Source organism: Rissa tridactyla, chromosome 4 (genome assembly GCF_028500815.1).
Source record: "Rissa tridactyla isolate bRisTri1 chromosome 4, bRisTri1.patW.cur.20221130, whole genome shotgun sequence".
Classification (NCBI taxonomy): domain Eukaryota; kingdom Metazoa; phylum Chordata; class Aves; order Charadriiformes; family Laridae; genus Rissa; species Rissa tridactyla.
Genome location: NC_071469.1, coordinates 22,716,776 through 22,743,749, shown reverse-complemented (window position 1 = coordinate 22,743,749; position 26,974 = coordinate 22,716,776). Strand labels below are relative to the sequence as shown.

Genomic DNA, 26,974 nt, shown 5'->3' with positions numbered 1-26,974 from the left:
CCTACAACTACCTGAAAGGAGGCTGTAGCCAGGTGGGGGTCAGTCTCTTCTCCCAAATAACAGGCGACAGGACAAGAGGAAACAGCCTCAAGCTGTGCCAGGGGAGGTTTAGACTGGATTAGGCAAAATTTTTACACTGAAAGGGTTATTAAGCATTGGAACAGGCTGCCCAAGGAAGTGGTTGAGGCACCATCCCTGGAGGTATTTAAAAGATGGGTAGACATAGCGCTCAGAGATACGGTTTAGTGATGTTTTTTGTCAGAATTAGGTTGATGGTTGGACTAGATGATCTGAAAAGTCCTTTCCAACCTAGGCAACTCTATGATTCCATGACTCTATGTATGTCCATTCGTACAGGTAAGCATGCACAATACTATTACCTACAGCCTGCAGTGGATCTGCTACACCACATTAGCTTCCCACTGCTCTCATCACAAAATGACTCCTCCAACAGGCTCAGGAGGTGTTGCGTTATGTCACCCAACTCCAAGAATCATATTTAGCCTGTTAAATATCTCCTTGCTGAGTTTATATGCAAACCACCCCATAAAGCTATTAGGCTGCCATATGGAAATCCTGCAAGCAACTGAAGAAAGCAGTGTCGTTAACTGCTCTTAAACAATGCCTGGCTCCTATATAAAGCAGCAGTACGTTGTTTCATGCTAGTGCCTAGCAACCCCAGACGTTCCCCAAAGCCTCCCCAGGCAAGGCGAAGTCCGGGCGCTGAAGAAGAGAGGCTGTGACACTGCTAGGGAGGAACAAAGTGCAAGATCAGAGGCAGGGAGACTGGGCTGGGAAGGCAGGAGAGCACAGAAGACAAGCCTGTCAGCATGACAGGCCGTCACAGGGCATACTTGAGGGAGATTAGGTAGCAAGAGCATTAATAATGCCGTTTCAGCCTATAGAATTCCTGTGTATACACGGAAAGTGCAATTATCCCTACTCTATTGAAAAGAAAATTGAGGAGACACAGAAACAAAAGGATAAAAAAAATTAGTTAAGTGCTCAAGGTCACCCAGAAAGTCAATGGCAAAAGAAAAAAGAAAAAAATTCCAGAGACTCCAGACCAGTAGCCCATTTAATGGGATGTGCTAATTTCGTGTCAGAGGGGTGCTCTATTTAAACACCCACTGGTCATCCGATACTCTTAATGTTATCTAGATTATAAAACCAGAAAAAAAATACAAATTGCCTTTTCTTACAAATATATAGTTACACCGTGTATGAAAGCCTACTGACAAATTTAAAACACAGCCCTTCACCCCACAGATATTAAAAAAATTATTCAACACTTATATCTGTGCCAAAGGTTTGCAGGTCATTTTTTGCCTACTAGTGTATTAATGATGAAATAAGCCAGTGAGTGAGTTTCCAGGGGAAAGGGTTAACAGCTAGCAGACGCGGGTGGGAGGGAGTGGGTTGCACTAAATCCATTAGCAGTGACAAATAAAAATAGAAATGAGGAAGACCTGACAAAAGCTAATGGATTTGTACCGTTTTCCCCTATAACTGTTTATTTAACATAGGGGTTTTCCTTGCTTAGTATTTAATATTGGTTCACACGATGAATTGAGGGGGAAAAACAGGCATTTTGATTAACGGTTTTGAGAGGCAGCCTGGATGTGGGGGTTTCCAAGTGTCCCTGGGCCCTTTAGGGAAACAAAGCTGTGCTCTGTCCTGAGCCTGGCTCCGCAGCCTTAACAGATCCCGGTTACCTGCAGCAGGCACACGCTGAAGAAAAACTGACCCCCTGCAACAGAGACCTCGGTGTCACCACACATCTATCAACACACAAATTATTTCTGGCACTTTCATACACATACTCTACTCTGCTTGTGTCCCATTTCTACACCAAGTTCAGAGATACTGATTTTTTTACTACCATTTCTCTTTCCCTCTCCTCGTTCTCACGGCTGAATGAAACCCCAGAAAGCAAAACAAAACACCCCCACCACGCTACAAACAGCCTCCAAAACGAGCCAACTTCCTGACTGCATTTGAAGCCTTCAGCTCACTTACACAGCACAAATCAGCACAAACTCGCCAGGGCAGGGCCTGGATTCAGGAGCCTCAACAGCCCAAATGTTACAAACCTCATGGACTCCAAAAAACCTGGGACTTCACCATGACTCTGTACCTTTGCAAGCAACCTACACCAATCCTCCTTCCTCCCCAACACCAGGCACTGTCACAAGGCTCTGGAGAAACACCTCCTATATTAGTCAGTAAGATCAATGGCTCTGCAATGAAGGCCAACCAGGGCAGGACCAGTTTAGCTCCAGGAGCAAACCAACCTCCTGCAGGGAGGTCAAAACCCAGCCGTTCCTGCAAGCACACTCCCTCTTAGACACCAGGCACCCTGGTGGGACTAGAACGGCAGCGCCCGCAGGAGAGGGCTTTCCTCACCTGGTGGGATTTGGCATCGTTTTGTATTGTAATACAAAACAAGCAAGAAATGCCACCTGAGAGCCACACCACGGAGACTTACACATGGCCAGACGGGGAGCAGCAAGCCCCCACCGGGCCTGCGTGCAGAGGAAGAGCACCACCACCTTTGGCACTAACCTCCTCCTGCATGTTCTGGAGAGCCGGCCATAGAACCCTTCCCGGGAGAGGCAGAAACACATCTCTATTGCACCAAAGCCTTCCAGTGCAGGGAGGCTCTGACCTCAATGCTGCAAGGGAATTACATATCCAGCAGACACAGGAAGCAGGCTGCTAGGCCACCTGTCTGCTTCCACCAACTACCATGTCCCAGGTTAGTACGAAGCACCCTTTCCCTATCCTAGCTGTAACCTGGGTCTCCTCCAGCAGCTGCCCCACAGCCCACCTGTGCAGAAGTGCACAAAGGCTCTTCCTGCTCCAGCTGGTGAGACGCCCCAGCCCACCGGTGGCAGGAGACAGCCAGGGCTACGGCCTTACCGCAAGCGCAAACAGGAGGCACCGTGGCATGTGGGTTTAGCACAGCGTGTCCTCCCACCCATGCCACCCCAGCAGCACGCCCAGGCCCCTGGCCCTCCCTGCAGGTGCATGGCCCCTGCCCCCGCCATGCCACAGCTGGAGAGCCTGCGCCCAGCCCCGGGGGATGAGCGCCCTACCACAAAGGTTGGGGAGGGAAAAGGAGGTGAGAAACTGTCCTTCTCAGTAGAAGGATGTGGTGGCAGGGTGAGAAAGTAAGCTAGTTGACGGGTCTCATCCAAGTCATCCCCGAGGTGGAGTAAGTTAAAAGGAACAACACGGGAACTTCTCATTGTGGGAGCAATTAATTCGGATGTGCTCACATTTCCTCCCATTTTTACTTTAAGTCCGCTGTAGAAGCACAAGCTTGTAAAAATGGTAAGATGAACTTTCTCAGCCTTCAAAGTTTTATTCACAGTTAAGATGCATTAAAATTGTAGTAAGACTCCCTTTATTATTTTTTTCCACACAGCACCTCAAAAATAAATTTGACAGTTACTGGGTTTTTGTTCCTTGGGTTTTTTAGGTGCCTGAGTTTTTACAAGCATGGCTATATGGGCTGCAACTGGTAAAACACTAAAAGATGCAACAAAGCTTGGCATGAGGAACTTCTGCAGCATGAGCCACTCAATCAAGCATATTTTAGAGTGGATAATTAATACTGCATTTCAGCTTCCCTGAGCACCTCCACCAGTAAAACAGATTTGAAAGTGTGCAGATAGTTTATTAAACATGGCAAAGTGATTATATTAGAGAAATAAGACATAGAGTCACTGGTGTGCATGGATTTAAAGCAAAAAAAAAAAGAATATTTAAATCTAGATTTTTTCCCAAGGAAGCCAGCAAGTCCCTGATCAAAACTACAGCTTGGCAAGAATAGGATTTACAGGTTTATTCACGTTATTTCCCAGGCAGACCAGTTCTGCATTAGCAGAGCATTAATCAAAGTCTAAACACTTATGGATCCTGACTCAATACAGATTCTTCCTCTGTTTAAAGTCCACCTCATTTTTCCAGATGCGGTTTGAAATCCCACAGTGATTTTGCTATTTCATACAAAAAGCAAAGGAAAAGCGGGTTTCCTCAAATTCACAGAAGAGAATCAAAAGGCACGTGACGGAGGCAGCAGCAAAGAGCCAGCCTGCAAACTGACTGAAACAAACCCAACAGAAATAGAAACGTCACTCTTCAGGGCGCTCTTTCAGCTAAGCTGGTAGCGAACAGGATGCGAGCATCAGTCACTGTGTGCAGAAAAGAGGTTATTCAGAATAGCAAGTTCAGGCACAGACCGGGTTCTTTTACCCGGTAAGGAAAGAGTGGGAGGAAGGGGGCGGGGGGGGGAAAAGCTTTCCACCCACACAGCGCAGCCCTGCCTGCTTGGGTTTTCCCTGCTCTCTTTTTAACTGAATTATCTCACAAGCAGTCGTTTTCAAGCACAATGTTCACAGGCAGCCCCCATGAAATAGGGCTGCACGGGAAGCCTGAGCGTGCTTCAAGTGTGCCGGGAGGAGGAAGAGGAGAAAGGACAGGTTCCTCGGGAAAATGAGACCGTGGACAACCTCAGCAGCATCAGCAGCCCCGAGAAGGAGGACTGGGGCGCTTGCTGAAAGACACCACCATCCACAGAAATGAGGGATTACTGCTTGGCTTGAACATGAGAACAAGAAAAAATAGCCTGGAGCAGGGGAGGGGAAAAAAGAGAAGACAACACTGATGGAGTCTAGAAACCTCTGGAAATGAGAAAAACTGTATCAGCTTCTACATTGGGCTAACTCACCATCTTCACCCTCCCGTTCCTCAGTGTTTACTAGCAAGCTATTACTCGTTCAGATCATTGTATACCAAAAGGCTGCTGATCAATACTGCACAGGGGTGATTAGCGCTCAGTGATTAAACATCAGTGTATGAATTTATCTGACTTAACATGCCTGAAGTAGAAGGAAACAGGGAGAAACAATTTCTGAGCAGACTCCTGTAATGAAAATTGACAACTTGCCCAACATCAGATGTTGATGTTGTGAAGAGTTCAGAAGCTATAAGATGATGTATGGTATTCTCAGAAGGATGGAAAATTGTTTTCCTCCAAATTATTCATGATCAAATATGCCTTTGAACAGGTCTACCATCTAAAGGAAAAGAAAATCTCATTTAAGGATGCCAAAGCAAGGCTATTTTGATGACACAGGTGTCATGCAAACAGGCCTGCTGTGACCTGAGTCACTGCTCCAGGTCTCCTGTGATCTTTTTCTCTATCGGTTTCACACAGGAAGCCTTCATATTTGACACACCAAAAATAGCATATGGTTTACAAATTAAAATCTTGCTTCAAAAAAGGTTGCAACTTTTTTCTTTTCCAAAATGCAAATGCACTTTCAGCACAGTGCAACGATGATTTAAAGCACTTGCCCCTGCCACGTGTTCCTCAGACAGACATTTATGAACCATTTCTAGATGATGCAAGTAAGAAAAGAGAGAACTAAGAGGGGGAAAAAAACACAAAAATAGCAATCAGAAATGAACACCTGAATGTGAAAAACAACCAAAAATAACATACAAACTCCATGACAAAGAAAAATGCATCGCTAGAAAATGAGGTCCACACTGCTGAAGGCCCTATCCAAAAGCTGAGCAAAAAGGAAGGGACACCTCAGAATTGACTCCATCCATCCTACTGACGATGAAAAACTTTGACAGCAGTGATCTTACCCTTTCAGAGCTCCGCAACGTACTAAATCCTGCTGAAAACCAGTAACCAGCCCTTGAGCACACTGTTGGTGTGAAAAACCCTCCATTGCTTGCCCCACAACGTGCTCCAAAGTGCCAGCCTGTGGAAAAGTGCTGGCATCCTTCAAAAGGTCCTTCTTCTCTTCGCAGTCACACCCAGTGACCACAAACGCTGACATCTGCACTGTACAGAAGAAGATTTCTGTAATTGCTGTGTTTTCCTTGCAAAAGACTCTCCAGGGCAATACTGAACACGCCACCAACAAAAGAGTTTGAGAGAAACTTGACAGATTACAGCTTTATCCTAACCTCCAGAATCTGGCTTTAATATTGACGATTCATAGCATTTTTAGCATGTTGGGATTCTAGGTGTTTCTATTAGAAAGTCATGAGATGGGGCAAAATCATGGCGGGGGGGACGGGGGACAAAAAAAACCAACCAAAATGTTTCCAGCTGTCTTCACTTCTGTAAAAGAGCCCGTAAAAGATCTTAAAGGCTCTAAAATAAGGCACACACCCCCTCCTCCATTATTTTAAATGACATGATTTTTAAGCCAATTTCGTAACTTCTAAGGCCCAAATCTCTTGTTTATATAGCCCCCCACACCACCCTTATCATATCCATATATTATTACACACAGATACACCTAGATGCTAACATTACTTGGTCAAATCTAAAAGCCACACAACACAAACACAGAGAATTTATTTGGGCAATTACAGGATTCCCTCCCTTTCCAAACAAAAGCGTCTCTACACAGTGCGAGAAGGCTGAGGCTACACATGGCGTGGATTGAAAAGCCATTTAAACCAGCTCTGGAACCGATTTATTGTTTAACCTGATGCCAAACAACACAAACTGACAGATAGTCAAGAGAGGAAAAAAAACCCCAAGAGCTTACTGATGAAGCAAATTCTCCTTTTTCATGCATGTCTAAATTAAAGATTCAGAGTGCAAATCCAACAAGTTTGTGGACCCTGTTTTACAAATTGTGAAGGAAATAAATGAAAGTTGATGTGGCACACAAGTGGATAATTCTACCATAATTAAGACATGGACTCTTGTACCGTCAGCTCAAGCCCAGGCAAACACATTTTTGGCATACTAGACACTGGAGGGTGAGTGGGACTCAAGTGCTGATGAAGGAGCAGATGGTAATTAGCAAAAGTGGTTAGATCATAAGCATGTTTACTTTGAAACTAAAATAATGCAAGCATTTTAGCTGGGGGGACACACACCCGCATTTTCCTATTTTCTTCCTAGTCAGCAGAAAAACAGGATGAAAAAGCAAGATCTTTCCTACAATTTCAATACTACAAATTAAAATCAAAGGTTTCTAAATGAAAATTTTATATTTTTTTCCTCAAACAAGGATGACAGAACAGCTCGTCTCTTAATGGAACGGGTCATAATTACATTTCTGCTTTTCCAAATTCAAAATTACTCAGCTCTGAAAGCCAACAGCAAATGACACATCAAAGCAGACTTGCTAAGCCAAGAACAAGGAACTTTATTCCTCCGAACAAAAGCAGAGCTGCCCAAAAGGCAGTGAAGTTTTACAGGTGTTTTAGCAAAACCTGAAAGAACAAAAAAATTAGTCAAAGTGGAAGAGTTTTACTAAATTTTAAGTGCTGGTTTGTTTTGAAAAAAGCAAGAGACATGGTTCAGGTTAGTTAGACTCTTAATTTAGAGTGATCTGTTTAGACTAACTGGTAACCAGTTGTGGCAACAGAACACGTCTGTCCTAAGGAAATTTTGCAGAGATGTACCCCTATGACAGCATCTTGTTTTCCTAATGCAGAGGTGCGAGTAGGTAGAAAGCTTTGTCTGACAACCCAAATCCATACTACTTTTTGCTCCCATTTTACCTTAAAAATGTCTGGATGATCCAAAAAACAGTATGACTATGTAACGCTTTTTATATATAAAATAGATTTTTTATACACACACACACACATATACAGAGAGATACAAGAATAAATGAATTTAAGCAGAAAAGGAGGTACAGCCTGAACAATAAAATCCCATTTGTCTCAATAGCTGGAAGCTAGCACCGTACGGAGTCTTCTGTGCAATTTGTCTCTATGACAGCTTCTTTCCTCTTTCTCTGCCGTGCAGCCAGAAGACTAGAAAGTGTTAGAACTTGATATAAAATTGTGAACAACAAATCCAACCTCTTTTTACAACAAGGTTTGTATATGTAACGCTGAGCACTGAGGGGGAAAACGTTCATTTGTAAAGAAAGGGGGTAAAAGAGAGAAAACCCAAATAAATTAGCGCAACGAGGTAATTATGTAACAATAAATGCATTACATTAATTGCCAAAACAGGAAAAAATAGTTTGGACACGTTCATCTGACTGCTTCAAAACAAACCATGCAAATGCCAGCATTTGTCTGATTTCCAGCCATCTCGGACACATCCTGACCCTCCAACTTCCCATCTCTCCCAACTAAAGCCTGAAAACCTGCATTTCCCATGGACACCGCGCATTTCTTCCTTCCTACCTTAGCTATGCCGGCAAGCCAAAGAATTACTTACACTATTCATCTACAGCTCCTTAGTCCTAAAGTACTTCAGGAAGGGTGGAATCATGTAAGAATTGTATCACTATTTCCAGTTAAGTTTATAAAGAAACATAATCTCTGAAGAGGATTCCTGCAGAACTACATACCTTTTGACCCAGGAGCTCTGTGCCATTTTCTCTCCAAGTCTAAGTGTAATTGCAGCATGCAATTCTTAAAGCCATCAACATTGCTCATGAAAAGCCTTCGAAGTGCTCCCAGGAGCAGCGAGGACCTGTGGAACCGCCATGCTTCTGTGTTATTCTAGGGCTGGAGAAGGCTGCACGCAGGCTGCCAGTGCAAGGCAGCGGTACTAAGGAGAATCTTGCAAATACGGCTTCTCCTGCATGGCAAGGACTTTATTCCTAAAGATGAACCACGCAAGAACTATTTAGTTCTCCCCAGCAATTTAAAGAAAACAGATCTAATTGCAAAACTGTTCCATTTATTACGTTCTGTATCACTTAACCTAAACAGTGCTTGCCCCCTTCCCCCTAATCTAAAACCAGAACATTTCACGAATGATTTCTCTATTTTTACTGGAACACACAAAACCTAAGGAGAGATGTGTTCCCACTCTCCACCCTAAAGGGTGAGGAAAAGAGAAAAGAATATGTAAATGAAAGCTTGAGATAAGGTATCTATCTGAGTACCTAACCCTCATCTTGCATTAACCCCTGCAGCCCTTGCAAGTTGCACTGTAGGCATTTTTTTTTTTTTTTCAACTTTAAACTCAGAAAAACATTTACAATAGTTGCCTCATCTCAATCAGTACCCTCCCATAGTAGGCAGCCACAAGATCTCATAAATATAGCTCTGGAGCAGTGCCTAATTTTCTGCTCATAGCTTGAATGAGTGCAAATTCAGCCTTCAACTAGATTCTCTTATGCAAAATCCCATCAATAAGTTTCTGCTCCGTGTACTGCCATAGACATGCCATGCCATTGAGACTTCCCCATACAGAAGCCCATTCATTCCTCTGCTTACCAACAGTCGTCTTCCAGCGAGTTACAGTGGCGTTGCAAAATCCTGATAGTACTCAGCTAGTGGTAAATTGCTACCGTTCACTGCTGCAACAAAATATAGCAATTCCACATGCCATAGACAGTGTTTTGTTATCTTAAGTCACCGGCTAAGGGCAGCAACTTGGTTTCTTTTCCACTGTAGCAAGGAAAAACCCGCTTGCATTTAAGATCCTTGGAATGAGTCCTCTCACAAATTCCTACATTAATTCCCAGGACAAACTTTCCATAACACCCAGAATGGAATTTGAAGAACATAACTAAGGAATTAAAATGTACTGTCTCCAAAATTACTATTATGGATAATTGAGTAAGATCCAGAAGCATCATTTTTGGCCACAAGTGTTATCTTCCAGCCTTCAGTCCCAATTCTGCTGTTGTTTACTCAAGAGTAAATCAAAAGCAGCTCCTAGGAAGTCAGGAGTCCAAACTGGTGCAAGAACAGAAGAAAACAAGTAATGCTCCAAGCTAAGAAGGGCCAATTGCAACCTACCAAAAAATCAGGAGGAAAAATAACTATGCCAGAGTAAAAAGGTCACTCTCCTTCTTCCTCCCTACTGTTGCTTATCTTACATGACCTCTCTCACTGATGAGTTTGGCACCACTTACAGCTGCAAGAAATTTAGGACTTTGTAGAAGCCAGCTGAGTTGCCAGCAAGTAGATAAATCTTGTCAGCATACAGACTGTTATAAATGTGTTTATTCTCCAGAAAAGATAACCACAGTTTTATTGCTATTGCAATAATCTGCACTAAATGACCAGACACAGTAGCAATGTGGGTGCAGTATCTCAACTCCTGGGCAACTCAGCAGCTCCAGCCACTTGATCGGTAACATCTGAAGGCAGGCTAAGAGGAATCATGGACACAATGACATGGCAGAGCCACGGCATTCTGCACTCCCTTGTGTAATTAAAGGTGAGAATTGCTGTGAACTTCAGTCAAGGACAACAATTTTGCTCAAAGGGAAAACATCTCAGGAAGGTCTCGCTAAAAGCAGCATCGTGGAGGAAGGTGCTCCTTGCCCTCACCTACAAGGCCAGTTAGTCCCAGGCCAGCTGAACAGCCGGTGTCCCAGCAGCTATCCACAGGGCCACTGTCCAACAGCAACAACACTTCTGCTCCTTCACTAGAGCCGCCTTTGTCTCCACAACTAAAGAAGATGTACGGTATAACTTCTGTGCCCAAAATCTTCCAAACCAGAGAAAACACACAGGAATTAAGTCAGAAGAACTAAAATACAAGACTGATACAAGCATTCAAGCAGACATACAGGATCCCTTTTACCTTTAAAGATGCCAAAGCACACGCATCAAGGACCAGGGACTCATAAGCACACCTGAAGGACCGTCTGTGTTTCTCTGCTGCGTGTCAATTAAGCACTGCCAGACAATCAATTCTGGCACCCCCTCTCTCCCCCAGCCCACCTCTAGTCATTTCCCAGTTCTGGTGCAGCGCGGGTGCCCTGCTCTTGGCCAGCTCCAAGACACTAGAGCAGGTGGGGAATGGCTGGGAGAGGGACTGAAACTAACTGGGAATTGGATCGAATGACAGATGTTAGGAAGCAAAATTAAACAGTTTTTTCCTTGAGACCAAAATTTAAATATTCAATCATAAGAAGCCAGTTGCTACTACTGAAGAACGCAAAATCTCATTGTTCTTAAGCTACTTAGTAACAAACTGACTTAAACGAGAAGTTCCAGAAAACCAGCAAGATTCATACGTGTCTCATTAAGGCAAACCTTCTTCAGTATCTTCCTTTGCCTAGAAGACAGGAGAATTGACTTATACTGGTTCAAAATACCAGATTATGAATCAAAAGATAAAAGCAAATACTTAGAGATGGAAATCTTTATTAGCTTAAGAAACACATATAAGCATGCAGCAGTCTTTCCCTAGATGCTTACCAAGCAAAACTTAACCAGAGGCAGCCACGTGGGGTTTTTTTAAGCAAATCTGTGTTCACAAGACTAACTGCAGCGTAACATTTGGCTTTGTTATAGCTATGTACAGTGCTTGCACCATGACTTCATCTAGCAATGGTCTGCCCGGTCTTGAAATGACAGAAGTCAATTACTTCTAAACACTAAGCCACCACTGACCAACACACAAATAACGACGAACTAAATTAAAAACAGAGTCACACCCAGTCCCTTTTTCATAAGGATTCCAGCTTGTGTTACCCTAGATCATTCATTTGTTTTAACTAGATTTATGATGAAGATACAGCAATTCGCTGAAAATAACACAGAAGGTTATGAGCAGCCTGGAGACTCCTTCTCAGACCCCACCGGGCCAAATGACTTTACCAGGAACGTGGAGCTGCCACAGGAATGAGTCAAGGTTTCAGCTGCCTGGATCAGTGAGTGGGACGCAGCAACCACCTGAAACCACAGTAAGGAAAGGAAGCTTCTCCAGCAACTCAATGGCTACTTCAGGCTGCCTGAAGAGTATTTTCAACTCCTCAATTATTTTCAACTGCTCAATTATGATCAAGTCTTTTAAACGCTTTTTCACGAGGTCTTCACCCAGGAGAAGCCACGCAGCACAATTTGCTGTGCTCTTTCAGCCAATGTGAAACACTTCACTTCCCTTCTAGGAAAGGAAGGAGGAAGTCTAAGGGACACATATTTTGTAATTAAAATAGATTTTTTGATGTTTTGTTGAAGAACTGAAGTGCGAGACAGAGGAGCGCACACTCGGCCAGACCAGCAAGCCCAGTTCATCTGATGTTCAGCCACGACCAGAGGAAGCGCAGCCGCCGTCGCGGGCCTGGTGCTGAGGGGCACATCTTGCCTACCGCCACAGGAGTTTCGCGGTCATCCCCCGCAGGCCAGCATTCATTAATGGACACATAAAGCACTCCTGTGTACATACGTTCTCCAGTCCCATCACCAGCAAGGCCTCCTGTGGCCCCAGAATCCCTGCTTCCTTTGCTGGCAGTGACAACAGTAGTTCGTTGGCTCTCTGACTGTTAGGAAGAAACCTAGCTGGTGATGAGGACGTAAGGACAGCAGCATGGAAAAGTCTGACAACTGATTTTATGGACATCCTTCCCTTTTCCACAATAGCTTTTCACAGCACCCACAGCACAGCTCCACTCAAAGCCACCCTACTGCCAATATGAAAACCTTTGGGCAACAGAAAGAAACAAACCTTGTGAAGCTGAGAAAACACAGATGTGCGTGTGCACACACAACATCCCTGTGCAGTTTTCTTGGGACTGTTTTACCCATGTCACATGGGCCCAACCCAGCACCGAGCACGTACCTGACTGAACATACAAGCAGCCCGTGATTTAAGCACAGTCTGTGCCCTCAAAGGCAAGAGCATCTCCTGCCCCTTCCCTTCCCCACCTTCTTCTGCTGCCGCCGGGCCAGCTCTGAGCTGGCTGAAAGCCACAGGCTCAGTTTCATGCCCGATTAAACAGAGCTGAGCCTACAGCCTGTGCTGACACCGGTGCTCCTCTGACCACAGTGACCATGAGCTAAGCAGGGAGCTGAAAATGAATCCAACTAAATTCGCCCACTGAAAAAATAACTCAAACAAAAATAAACACAAATAGTTTACAGCCTGCTCACTGCGTGGTGACACACGTGCCAGTACGGAGCTCAAGAGGGGCTGGCAATACAGTCCCAGATCCTTCAATCCCCCAGCAAAGGGACCAGGTGGCAGGTTGGGCAGGGACCATGCCTGATGGTGGTAGCCCAGACTTTGATCACTTTAAATCACCTGTAAAACACAGGCCACTTGAAAAACAAATAGCACACTTCTGCTCACAAAGGAAATGTCTCCGGCAGAAGAAAGCCTCCTATTATATTTAAACTTCTTTTCTCATTTCACCCTGGCCTTTCCCTTGTGGTAGGGACTACATCCATTACCCTGCCAAATTGTCCTGCACCAACTCTCCCTGCAGCTGCCAGCCTCTACCCGGCCTTTCTTCTGTCAGGAATGGCTTGCCTCCTCAGCAATCCCAACTGGAGAGTCTTCCCCAGCCTCCCATCATCTCTACTCCCTCCATCATCTTGGCACAACTGTTTGTTGGACTGCGCTGTGACCTGAATCAAGGAATTAAGCTGAAAAGCAAATCAAGAATTAAAAAAAAAGACAGAAACACAAAAATCTAGACAGATCAGACCTCTGACCAGATCTGTGGCTTGTCACAGAAACACAAAAGTTCGTGTGCCAGGAAAGAGTCGGAGCAAACAGCCAGGAACAAGGAGGGTGTGAGCATGGCTGAAAAACAGACTCATCAACCCCACCACAGCCCATGCCCAACAGGTAAAGAGCGGCTCGCTCCTGCTCTCCTGTCCCGGCTCTTTCAGTGCTGCTTAACACACTTCATATCATCTTTGCTGTGAGTTAGGAGCACAGACACGGCCAGTTACTCCCGTTTATTTAACCTAAGTAGCCAGTCCCCTCTGTAGGTCAACAGCCTGTCAATGTGCAACTAACACCCCAGTTACCCAGCAGGGCACCTGCCCATGGGCTATCTTAACCAAGAACAAGATAACGTAAATACCTTAGATATAAGGTCCAGAGGACTCTCCAGATATTGTGAGCTCTTCATCATTATTTGAAAAGGAACTGATTATGCTTTGTACAGCTCTAAACCAGTTAATACAGGCAGACTCGACTGCAAAGAGTAAGCTCTGATGTAAAGTCGATCAGCTGGAAGCCAGTGAAACAGAAGCATGTTATTTCCAAGCACAGCTTTAGGAAATCTATTATTTAAATATTCGGTATAATTTCTTGGGTTTGCACTTCAAAAACAAAACCGAAAGGGTTTGAGAAAAGCACTCCAGAAATCATCTGATACCTGGAAACCCCATATTACAGTATGGTTCTAGACAATTTAATGATTGGTCTGGAGTGAGATGACCCTTATTTCTCTAAATACCAATTTGAGGAGAAAATTTCTGATACTAGAGAGTAGATACACTGGGGTATAACAAAATGGATCTCGAGTTAAACTAGATGAATTCCAGTTTCAAAACACACCACCTCCTTTTAACAATTTGGGAAATTAACAGTTGGACCAGCTTATTTAGGACATTATTTTATTAATGGAGTCAACATCATCTGAAGTCTTTAACATGGATGTGAGGGGTTGTTTTGTTGTTTGGGTTGGTTGGTTTGTGGGGCTTTTTTACACTTTAACTCCACCAGATGTTATAAATACAGTGAAATTATGACGCTTGTGTTATTTGGGTCAGTCTAGGTGATAACAATATTAAAAACGTAAGAGATCATTCCTATCCCCAGAGTGCCACTGAGCTTTCACACTCCTTGAAATATTCTTGAATAATAGCATTAAAAGAGGGAGGACAGGGTCCCCGGTCCCTCGCCTTTGTGTGTATGCAGATTGGATTAGGAGATTCTAAGGAAGAACAGGCAGGCTTCCTTTTCCTCTCACTCCAGCCAGTGCTCATATTTCTGCAGGGGTTTACCTGTCAAAAGCCCAGGCATTATCACATCAGAGGACAGACGCTGGCAGGAGGGATTCCAGAAAAGTCTCCTGCGTCCAAAGGGTCCCCCATGGCTCCTGTCAGGTGCCCTGGCAGAGCGCTTACGAGAGGCAGTGCATTAGAGGAGGACAGTTGGACGCTGGCTCTCACAGAGCCCAAGGACCACTCAGGAGTCCTCAGATCTCAGAGCCTGCTCCAGACGGAGGAGGAGCCTGGCTGGATCTCCATGACCCAGTTATGGACCATGTACTTCTAAGAATAACTTCCACATCAAGCGAGGAGAATTTTCTTCTCCCATCCCCATAAACATATCCTTTACCCTCATTACATTTTTATTAAGACATCCCTCAGCACGAGTGCCAAACAAACCTTTAAGAGACTTGAATTTCTTCAGCGTGCACACAGCCAGGAGCATGTGTGCGTTCCCCTGTCTCAGACAACACAGAGCAGACACAAAGAGGAACCCTTGGTCGGATGGATGCCTGAAGAAGCACAGACCGGGGAAAAGATGGCAGAATAGCGGAACGGAGCATGGGACGAGAGCCCCAGCTCCTGTAACCACGGGCTGTTCTCTGAGACAAAAAAAATTGCAGAGAAGCCAACGGTGTCAAACATCCTCTCCCCTCATCCACTCATTTGATAATAACGATCAAGAAAGTTTGCATTCATAGAAGGCACAGACGTATCACATGCCCTGAAAATACAATCCTACCGGCCTTTGTTCAAAGCAGGAATCCCTACATGAATAAAATAAATCTGGGGGTAGGGGGGAAATAGGGCTCATAACAAATTTTTTCAACAGACCCTTAGCGAGAGCAGCACTAGTGGGCACAGCTATAATTACAGCAAACCTACATAATGCGTCTGAACTAGCTTAGCCCTTTCCCTGCAAGCAGAGAAGCTGCCACATCAGTAACTCCGTTGCTAGGGCAACTGCTTACTTTCCATATCAACTGCAAACTCGTTGCTATGGAGACACATATACAAGAAAAATTCCTCTCTATAGCCAAGGACCAGATGGTAGGGAAGTCAGGGAAGTCATGGGCTAAAGGGCTGTACTAAATGGGACACACACTAGAGGACATTTAGATCTGTACGTTCACAATAGGATTAATCTGAATGACTGAATTCACAGGTCCAGCAGTATAAACAAAGCCGGGGAACTCCTCGTCCACTCCCCATCATGTGATGCTTCACACTCTGGCCAACTATTATTAAACTGCTGAGCTCAATGCAAAGAGGTTTGTACAATCAAGGGCTCAGCATTTTCCCTTCTCCAGCCCGGCCCTCTGTCTTGACCCAGGAGATCAGCCTCATCGCGAAGTTACATGAATAGTCACTCCGTCGGCTTGCCAGGTAAGCCTGATGGCATTGCAGCTGAAGTGAAATAGCAGCAGTGCATAAACAAATACGAGGAGAAAAATGTCTTTTCCCAGCATTCCACACCAGACCTAAAAGCACCAGAACAGGATAAGCCAAAAACTCAAGTGATGCAGCCTGTACGTCTCTTTTTCCCCCCCAACCCTGTTACAAGGATCTCCCATCAGGAAATGCAAGCATTCATATGCAAGCGGAAAAAGCTGCCTCCTTTAAATACATATTTAGCCCCGTGAATACAAATTAGTGGAACCCAAGATTGAGAAAACTACTATGCAGAGGGAATTCAGAAAAGAATTAAGTGTTCAGCAGAACTTTTTTTAGAAAAACGATTACTGAAAGGCTACACAAACAAACACTGGAAAGCACAGCTATGAGAGGAAAAGCTTCTAGCTTTTCACAATGTGTCAATGCACATCAACCGGCAAATGCCTGCAATTCCCAGCACTGATTAACTCCTTCCCCCCGTACTGTACATGTTTCAGAGCCCACCTTGTTAGCATTTTATAACATGCTATTTCCTAAACGCCTTTTTTTTTTCCCCCACATGAAAACAGTAAGACAGACAGACTCCAAACCTGTAATTTGCAGAATCTGGCTGCAAAGGAGAAGAAGTGTTATGAAGCAATTCCTTATAGAGGAGAGTCCCCCCCTTATCCTGCCCCCAGCCCCAGCCCAAAATCAGAGAACCTTTTAGATGGACACTTTCCTTCTGAACAGCAGAGACACCTGCTGCAAGGGACTCCAATCAACCCCAAGTGTGTGTGTGCACACACACACACAGGTATTTTCAAAGCCAGCAGTTGATGTTTATTGCTTTCCAAGTCCACAATTAGCTGTCAAGCACCTGATCAGCAACTCGGACCAACCGCCAGTTCTGCTCTCGGGACTGTCTCTGCCACCTCCCTTGGCCAGGACATGAGAAAAACCCAGCAGGGGATTTAAGCGACCTGCCTTGGTGCATTTTACGTTTGAGATTCTCATCTCATTCACCTTAATGCTGGCTACCCGCAGTTATTAGCATCTCCAGGAGATGGACGAAATTCTTTCTCATAACCCGGGATTTTCCAGGAATGAATAAAACCCCACCTCGTTATTCATATAGGCAAGGCCTCCCACCACACCTTGTTGTCTAGCTCTGTAACCATGGCTCTAATCACGGATTCGAGACGTAGGTGACTAGTCATGCATTGTGCTCCGCCACTTCCCCGTGGAGAAGCAGCTCGTTGCGGTATTGTTCATAGGAGCTCAGCAGACCGACGGATATCTGACAGATAGACATGAAGACAAGTTCCTCATAGGAAGGAAGCTGTAATCTAAATAGTCAACTTGTAAACAGAGGAAGAGGGACAGAACAAAACACAAACGGCAACGTTAAACACATACCTTGCCAGTTACAATATTTGGGGCTTTTTAAAAACGTATTGTGTGAAGGTTTCTTATGGCCTGGGACAGGATCATAAAAGTCTGGTGTGGCACTTGTTATTACGGTCTCGCTTCCAAACAAGAATTTAAGACTCTGTTTTACACAAAATGAGATCCAGTTCAGGAACAGGTTTTTTAATCTCACACACAATCTTTCATAGCAACTAATTTACCAGTGCACAGTGTGTGATCAGCAGCATGTGGACAGTGGATTCTGGGGAATAACATTTAAAAAAAAAGGAGAAAAAGAAAAAGAAGATAAAAGTGTCAATCGTTTAAAAAAGGAAAGCTTCGGAGAAAAGGAAGTTAATGAATCCAAAATGAAAAGTTGATAGTTAGGATAACACATGACTCCTCCTCTAGAGCTACTTGAGCTCTTATTCCTCGGCATTTAAAGTTAAATCACACACAAAATAGGGAGAACAGCACCACCAACAGAAGTCTAGTTTCAGGGTAACCAGTTATAAGACAATCACGGCATTTACTTCACTGAAATACAAAAGTTGAGTCCATCTATTGTTTCTGCCAGGAGAAAGCATCCACTTTCTGATCTTCAGCCAATTTCAGAGACAGACAGTCAGTGATGCGATTTTACCTGCTATTTATTTCGCTAACCTGTGAGAAGGCCTGTGAAATCAATCTGCAAGCTGATATTTTTATCAGTATATTCATACTTTGCCAAAGATTCATCCAGACCACTGCTCCTGGAGACTGTCCCCTCTGGAAACCGATACCGGCTCCCAGACAGACCGAGGCGGCGGAAGGCTCTGCAAAGGACTGCCTCCACCACTCAGCTGGCTTCCCCATTCCCTCACACACAGCCCCTTCCTGCAGACGTCGCTGAGGATTCAGCGATGAAACCAGGCGACAACAACAGAGATCCGAAAGCAAAAATGCACTCCCCAGGCTTCTGCCACCGCACCAGCCGTAGAAGCTACGTGAGCCCAGGGAGAGAATGACTGACATTTCGGTGAATGGTAACTTTCACCTTTGCTGCCAGACCTGTCTCCTTCTCTTTGAAGGGTTTCTCTAAAACCGGCTTGAAATGGAACAAAGCTTCATCACCAAAATTCAGAACTACTTCAGCTTGTTTAAAAGAAAGAAGTTTTTTCAGATTACAACACAGACTAGGGAAAAGGCGATGGACTCTTACATAAGGCATACCCTTTCACTATACATTTGTATAAGCCAAGAACAGCAAGCAGCCTATTTATAACATGATTACATTCATCTAGTATAGCTGGAAACCATTACCACAGCATGATAACTAAAAACAATATTTAACCACTATGCATGAAGACACCAGCTGGGGGGAAAAGAAAAAACACACACACACACACCCTGAGTACTTTCTTACAGATGTCTAGACAATGAATTTAATAAAATCAGAATGAGCCATGCTAAAGAAATGTTTGCTTTCTGAATTTAATGAACTACATTACCAGGGACGGCGTTGCATATCCTGCATTTCCCTGTTACAGACACGTTCTGGAATTAGCAGGTGAGTATTTTCAGAGCCAGATAGGTTTCCATAGTTCCAAACTTACCTGACTTCTGTCTTTGTCCACTTTCTTAAAACACTTATTCAAGGACAGATTATGTCTCACAGAATTTTTCCATCCAGTGGGTGCGTTTGCAAAATACGGAAAGTGTTCCAAGATCCAGTTGTATATATCCTTTACGGGCAGTCTTTTGGTTGGCGAGTCCTCAATGGCCATAAATATGAGGCAGCTAAAGGAATAAGGAGGTTTGCAGTTGGGGTTCTGCTTGGCATCGTAGGGCATGTCAGAGTGGGCAGGAGACGGCGGCGTGTCATCACCAATGTCCTGAACGGGGCTGACGCTCCTTAACACCGAGTCCCCAAAGCTTTTCAGCAAGTTCTTGCTCTCGTGTAACCAGTTCAAATTAGTTAGTTCTTCATCTTCCATGGCCCCTTTATCTAATCTGATGGCAGGCAAAGAGAAATCTAGGTCCTCGTCATCGTGAAGTGCCTTTGATATATCACTATCTTGGTAACGTTGGCTCAATCCGCTGGGAACGCTAATTCCTGAGCCCTCTGGCTTCTTACTGGGAGGCATGACTGGACCCATTTAGACAGCAGCTCCTGGGAGACGGAATCCAAAGGAAGGGGAGAAAGAAACAGAGAGAAAAGTAAGCTCATGAAAAGATACTGTGTAATGTTTTGACAGCTTTTCCCTAACTGGTCACTCGGTCCTTTACCATTTGTATTAAAAATGACAGATTCACATAAACGCTCATCCACAGCTATTGAGTAAAATAATCTCAAATCAGGAGAAGGAAGAAATTTCAGTTGATGGAATAAAACCATAATTCCAATACACCTCGGTTCTGCATGTACGTGAAGCCGCACACAGGAAATCCTAAAGACATGTCTCTCTAATGATGAATATGTGTATCAATACATTGAATACTCTGATTGCATCGCTTTAATAAGCATGTAAACTAAAAAAAATTTTTTTTAAAAAAAAGAGAGAGACTTAAGGCCAGTTGCTTAAGTTCAGCTGTTTCACTTTTGAGGACAGTACAATAGCACCATTATTAAAGTCACTCTGGCTACAGGCTGCAGCAGACAACCATCCAACCTGACTACAGTCGTGGTTGCAACCAAACTCAGAAATGACAGCAGAACTTCAAAACCAGGCAGGGTGGGAGAAGGGAGGAGGGAAAGCAAAGCACAGTAGTTTTGGGACCAGGGCCAAGACACAAGGAAACATGCGCCAGAGGAATAGAGCACTTTAAAAATGTATGTAAACAGAGAAGATTTTAACATAAGCTGGACTGTATTTCCAACATGGTAGAAAACAGAGTCAGAAAGACCACTGTGATGTTCAACAGCGGCCCAGGAGAGGTGGGACAAGCTGCCGAGGGTACTGCAACAGCAGGCCTTGGGGGGCGAAGGGAGGGGAATATCTGTGAGCCGTAATATTCAGGAGGACACAAGCCCTTCAGAAGCTGGGTGAAGCTGGGCACCGGCCCAACTCAAAAGCAGCAGGCAGGAGCCCAACAATTCTACTTCAGAAGCAGGAGACAGGCCCCCTTAGCTCCTCCATACAGGAAAACTGCTGGGATCTAGGTCTGGAGATGCGAACAGCAGTGAAATAAAAATTGGAAAAAGTTAATAACGGATTTAAAACCGACAAAACTTCCTGTGCAAATGTTGAGCAAGATCATGATTCCCTCTATCTAAAATGTAACCTCAGCAGTTCCCTGAAGTCATGCAGTCACACAGTCGATACTGTAAATGAAGGGAAAAAATCCTACTGGAAACAACAGAACGAACCACCTATCCACAGGAAAAAAAGAGCAAAACAGCCACTTGCGAAAGAGAAACGACGGACTTTATTTTATCTGTTACAAAAGGGCAAAAATGAAACAGGAAAGTTCCTCAGGTCTTTCTATAAACACTTTAGACCAAAGCAGCCTGTACTAAACAAGAAACATACAGAACTTTTATGCACAGAAGTCCGTTAATAGACACCGTCGCCACCAAGCTCAGCGAATGTGTGCGGTTTTACACGAGGATCTGGAAGAGGAAAAAAAAATCCCAAGGCAGATGTAAACACCGGGAGGCCAGACTCAGGCAGGTCCCACTTCCAGCACATCCCGAAGGAAAACACCGGCACTGCCGGCGGGGTGGCTGGGAGCACCCACGTCCCCTACCCACGCCGCACACCCAACTTTGACTCCAAATGTAAGTTACGTCCCATGAGCTTCTAAACAGGAAAATTATATGATGGCTGACAGTAAAGTAATTTAATTGCACTGTTGCTATGACAACACGCTGCTCTCTTTCTGTTTAATTTGCTTATTTGCCAGTATCCTCCCAAAGGGATGTATCATACCATCCCCCCCCCATTTCTTTCTTTTTTCCCCTCTCCAGGCCGCGGTCCCCACGGCTGCCTGGGGGGGGACCGGGCGGCCGCGGCCCCCGCAGCCCTGCTCGGGCCGGCCACCGGCGGCCGCGGGGAGGCCCGGCGGAGCTCAGTTCCCAGCGGGACGGGAGTGAGGGGTGCCCGGGGCTACCTCCCACCCCCTTCGCCGGCGGGGCCCGGCCGTGGCTGCGCCCCGTGTGTGGGGATGGGGGGGTGTGTGTGTTAACGAGGCCCGTGGCGGCCGCCGCGGCGCCCCGCCGCCAGACAAAGGAGCGCCGGTCACATGAGAGCCCGCACTTGGGCGAACATTTTTAATCCGTTGCCAACTGCGGGTGCCCCACCGGATACCTACACAGCCGCTCCCCGACGGGCCTCCACGGCGGCCCGTCGCCGGGGCGGAGATGGGGGGGGGGGGAGAGCGGACGCAGCGGAGCTACCCCCCCACACCGCGCTCCCACCGTACTTATCGCACGGGGGGGGGAAAGCGGGGGGCGGGCGCCCATTGGCCGCCGCCGCAGCCAATCAATGCGGTTGCTAGGAGACCGGGGCTGCTCCGGCTGGGCGGGCGCGGGCGGCCGGCGGGCGCATACCTCCAATGCCGGCCAGATGTCACCGGCCCTCGCCGGCCCCGCCGCGCCGCCCCGGCAAGGCAACTTCGCCCCGCGCCCGCCCCGCCGCCCCCCGCACCACACCGCGCCTCTTACACCCTCTTTTGTAAATACATATAGCCCTGCGCCGGTGCGTATTCCAAAGTCCTCGCCTCAGCGGCTCCCGGAAGCCCCCGGCGGGACCACCTCGGGCCGGAGGCGGTCGGCCGGGGCTCGGCCCCCGCGGCGGGGCCGGCCGGGCTCGGTGGGGAGAGGGCGGCGCGCACCGGACGCGTCCGCGCACCAACTCCTGGCCAAGTTGTGGTGCGGGGCCGGGGAGAGCCGAGCCTGGCCGGGCCGGGTCGGGCGGGCCCGGCAGCGGCTTGCGCAATCCCCGCCAACAACAACAACAACAACAACAACTCACCTGGCGGAGGGGGTGAGGGGGGCCGGGACGGGGGTTTCACCGCGGTCCCTTCATGGCTGTGGCGCAAACTTTCATCTGACGGAGGCGGGCATCGCGCGTCGCCCGCCTCAGCCCGAGCCCCGAGGGTGCCGCGGGGGTCCCGGCGCAGGGGGCACCGCCGCCAGCATGGGGCCCGCTCGCCCTCCCCGCGCTCCCGACGGGCAGCGGTCCGCCGCGCCGCGAAGCCCGAGAGCGAGAAATTGTTTCCACTGCAAACAAAAAAAGGCGACACATGACCAGGGAGGGAGGGGAGAGAGGGAAAACGTGGGCTGGGCCAGCCGAGACGGGAGAAGCCGCGGAAGGGAGGGAGGGAGGCAGGGCCGCCGGCGGTGGGGGAGGGCGGCGGGGCGGGCGGCGCTCCTCACGGCAGGCCCGGGGACCCCGGCCCGCCGCCGCCCGCTCGGACGTCTCCTCCCGCCGGCCCCCGCCCGGGAGGGCGCCGCCGCGGGCCTCAGCGGCGTCGGGGTCGGGACGGGCCGGCGGCGTCGGCCCCGGGGCGGGCGGGTGCTGGAGGCGGGGAGAGAGGCGGGCAGCGCCCGGGGAAGAACGCTCCGGTGCGGAGGGAAGGGACGGCGCTGCCGGCCCGGCCGCTTGTGCGAGTCTCTGCCCCTGCCCGCGGCGCGGCGGGCGGCGGTGACGGGAGGCCCGGCCGCACCGGCCCCCGCTGAACTGCCACGAACTACGGGGTGGCCGCTGAAGGCACCACCCGTAGCCCAAAGACCAACGCAGCGGAGCCCCGCTTCCCCCCCCGCCGCCTTCAGGAGGAGCAGGGGGGACATCTCTCAACAGCAGGCTCCCGCCTGCGCATCCCCCGGCAGCGGGCAAGCACGTCCCAGGGGGGCGAAACCCTCCCGCAAAGCCCACCACCCACCCAGGACTCGGAGGGGCCCTCAGCCAGCTTCAAACCCATCCATCCTCCTCATCGGAGCGGGAGCCGGGCCCTACAGAGACGGGCAGGGCAGGGGAGAGCCGGCACAGCCATGGGGACGGGGAATGGCAGGGGTCTCTGCTGCCGACTCGGTGTGCCGTGAAACCACAGCCTCTGCTGAGGGCCCACCTCCACCTTCTGTAGGCAAAGAACCATGCTGCAGAAACCTGCAATAACTGCCAAGGGAAAAACACCCAGTTTATTTCTTTAGTCTGAAGAAATTTGCTTTAAAATAAGGCCTGATTTAATTGGGAAGAATGGTGTGTTTTCTCCCCTGCTACCATACCTTGATATAACTAGTATTAACTATTATTAGTTAAAAAAACCTTACGTCAGTTAATTGAAGGGAACTAACTTGATTTAAAAACAAAAAAGAAGCTGCCCAGCCGAGACAACACTAGTTTAAGCACAGTCTCCCATATGCAACACGCTTGATCTCGGGCAGCTTCAGTGATTCGCAGCACAGAATTAAGGTATGGCTGTCCACCTGCAAAACAAGTACATTAACTTGTTTCGTAGCTGATCCACAAAAATCAAGGATTTTCCACTCTGGGTAAACGACTTGCAGATTTAGCACACATTCAAAATTAATTTTCCTTTCAGTATAGAAAAGGTCTGCTGCAGAAATGTATAAACAAGATAAAACGAGTTGGAAATACAGGTATACTGACAGATACTTTCCAATGCAGCCCTGGATGCAGAAATTATCCCTAAGCCAAGAAGAAAAGCATTTTAGACATTTTATTTAGAAAAGTTAGGACAGCTGTCTCAAGACCTTGCCGGAATTCTGTCCCGGCCCACACAGTCAATATTATTCCACTTAGCCAGGATCACCACTGTATCCTACTGCATATTCGCGTCCGTACTTAGTAATTTCCCAAGGCAAGGGTTAACCTCTTTTAATCTCTCAGACACTCGCGAAATTCACATTTTTAGACAAGAGCGGCAACTGCCCGATTCTCAAAAGTGCAGGGCTGAGAAGCGTTTCGTTGATTCTCTCAAACTAGAAATTCCTGTCATAACTCGCTAAGACCTTTTTTTGCCGACAGCTTTCCCTCCCCTACCCAGTGAACTGCTATTTCACATTCTTGCATATTTTCAAGAAGACACGCCAGCAGCTGGATTGAAGAATGGGACGAATACCTATCAGGCAGCAGAGTATCATCGTTACTCACTGGTAACCAGCCCTGCCCTGTGACTCCACCAGCCCTAACACTCCAACAGTCAGCAGACCATTAGTTTACACAGCTCTTATCTCATGGCCGTTTGCTTTCAAACCCAAACTAAATTACCAAGTCATAACTCCACCCACCTGAATTTACTCCAAACACTTCAGACGTTTTTCCAAGTGAATCAACATGTCTCTCTATCGGCAAGCAAGGAGATTTATCGCATTTATCATCACTTGTGAAAGTCAAGTGTCTTAGAATAGAATACCAAGAAGAATTCAGCTAATGAGAAGTATGTCTGAAGTGAGAAGGGGGAAGCCTCGTGAGATGCAGGGTAGTATGCAAAGATTACACCTTGCATATATTATGTATGCATCCTATTCAGGTACACAGATCATTAACTGCTGGCTTAGAGAGTACAGCAGCGTCAGAACATTCAACGTGTGGCCACCAAGTAACTCACTGTAATCTTAGGCAAGCCACCAAATTTATCAGGGTGTCAATTTCCCCATTCCTAAGGCAGGAATAATACAAACTCATTTAGCAAAAGATCTGCGACACTGACAGATGAAAACTGTTTGTACACCAAGACCAAAGTATTTGCCATACGAAAGGCTGATTAGAAGTACCAACAGTGCAGGGCTGCACTTTAGCCTTGTGGGCTAATATACAACAGTCTAATCTTTCCACTCAGATTCCAGAATACCAACTGCAGATGTCGCAGCATCTTACTTAATGAGGATTTCCAGCCATCTCCCTCTACTCCTTCATCTCTTATCCTCCCCTAGATTGGAATCCCTGATAACCTCCCACAAGCCATAGCTGCAAAAGGAGCACAGCAAGGGTCGTGGGCTCTTTATCAATCCTCCAAAGCTCATCTTCCCCCCCATTCCATCTCCATCTCTGCTGGGAGCATCTTCCTTTGCTAGTATTATGACCACGCCACGTGACCTTGCTAAATATTTCTACTTTCTGCCCTCTGACTTCACCAGTCTCACCATTCAGCAGACCTGTACTTCTTATCCTCACCTTTAAGCCCCCGTTCCTAACCTGATCTCCAATTATAATGTCCTCGTTGACTGGCATCCTTGTCAATGTTTATTCTCTCTACATCAGAGTCAGATTTTTTCCCTGAGGTCTGCTGCAAGTTTGTCAAATAAGCTTGCTCATTAGGATTTATAATTTGACGTGCAGCTGTGCCCAAAAACCTCCCAACTCTGAAAGGGTCCTGATGTACAAGGAGGTGGACAGGGCTGCTGCCCCTTGTGATCAGACCCTCATAGTGGGACATCTCTGGCTCTGACACCGCACACCAGCCATCTCATTTTGTGCCCATTCCTCCCCCATGCAGAATGACTGCCGCCCCCCATGAGGCAATGGATTTAATCTTGTACAGAGCAGAAGCACATTGAACACTTTTGGGCACTATTAAAACCTAAATTGTGAATACGTGTTTGCTCGTTTCCTCTTTCACAACTCCTGTTCCCAGCATTCTTCTCCAGAACATTCCATACAGAACCTGCAGTATCCACACTTCTCTATTTTTAGCCACGCCAGACCAGCCGGGTTTTGTTGTTTGCACTATGCCCACTTTTGGGTCAGAGAAACAGCCGTATCTGAATTCCCACCTGAACAGCCAGAGGCTCCGCCTCGTCCAGAGGTAACACAGCTAACGGGCTGGCAGACAGTGCCTCGTCCTGCAGAAAGAAAAAAAAAGCAGCTCTTGCCTGGCAGCTGCTCCGAGAACAGTCGCACCTTGCCCTCCTGCCCCACGGCTTTTACAAGCGCACGCTCCCCTTTCTTCTCCCACCCCAAGCACGAGCTAAAGATCTAAGCTGCAAATGCAATGAAGGCCCAGCTTCCTGATAGGAGATCCATCTTTTGCTTACTCACTTGAGACCATGGCATCAGATTTACAAAATATTTTCCCAATCTTTCATTTAATTGTTCTTCAAGTTCTCCTTTGGCCCAGCTGGCGAAACCCAACAGAAACAGAACTGAATCGGTGAGAAAAGGAGCACCGACACGCAGCTCTGTCAGAAACGCACACAAACCAAAGTATCTACAGCTTTTCTGTTCCACGGGCTAAAATGTCGTGAATTTCTTACAATAAAATCCAGAGTCTTTACGAAATAGTTCCTTTATAAAATAATGTATGCACATTTACAATGTTATTGTAGTAACACTTGCTTTCAGCTTCTAAGAAAATGAGTATACTTAGCGCTAAAATTACATGCAGCTGACAAGCCACCAGCAAGTGTGTCTCTGTACATGAGTGTGGTGGGAGGAGAGTATCATGCATGCTAGCTTGTCCTACATACATTTATTAAAACAGGTCCACATGAGAGACGCCTTCCCAGTGTAATTACGCCAACATACTAGCATGTCAAGCA

At 46.7% G+C, this 26,974-nt stretch overlaps 1 protein-coding gene across 5 annotated transcripts in view; it reads right to left on the bottom strand.

Moving 5' to 3' along the window:
- FOXN3 (forkhead box N3) overlaps nt 1–26,974 on the bottom strand; it is a 215,787-nt gene that overhangs the window by 119,108 nt on the left and 69,705 nt on the right. For 2 of the 5 annotated variants that reach the window (XM_054200089.1, XM_054200090.1), the window contains exon 2: nt 19,086–19,642. In XM_054200089.1, coding sequence (XP_054056064.1) covers nt 19,086–19,628 — 543 coding nt within the window. In that variant the 5' untranslated portion in view covers nt 19,629–19,642. Of the gene's footprint in view, nt 1–19,085; nt 19,643–22,445; nt 22,779–26,974 lie in introns of those variants that run through there. The other 3 variants (XM_054200088.1, XM_054200091.1, XM_054200093.1) reach the window with 3 other exon arrangements.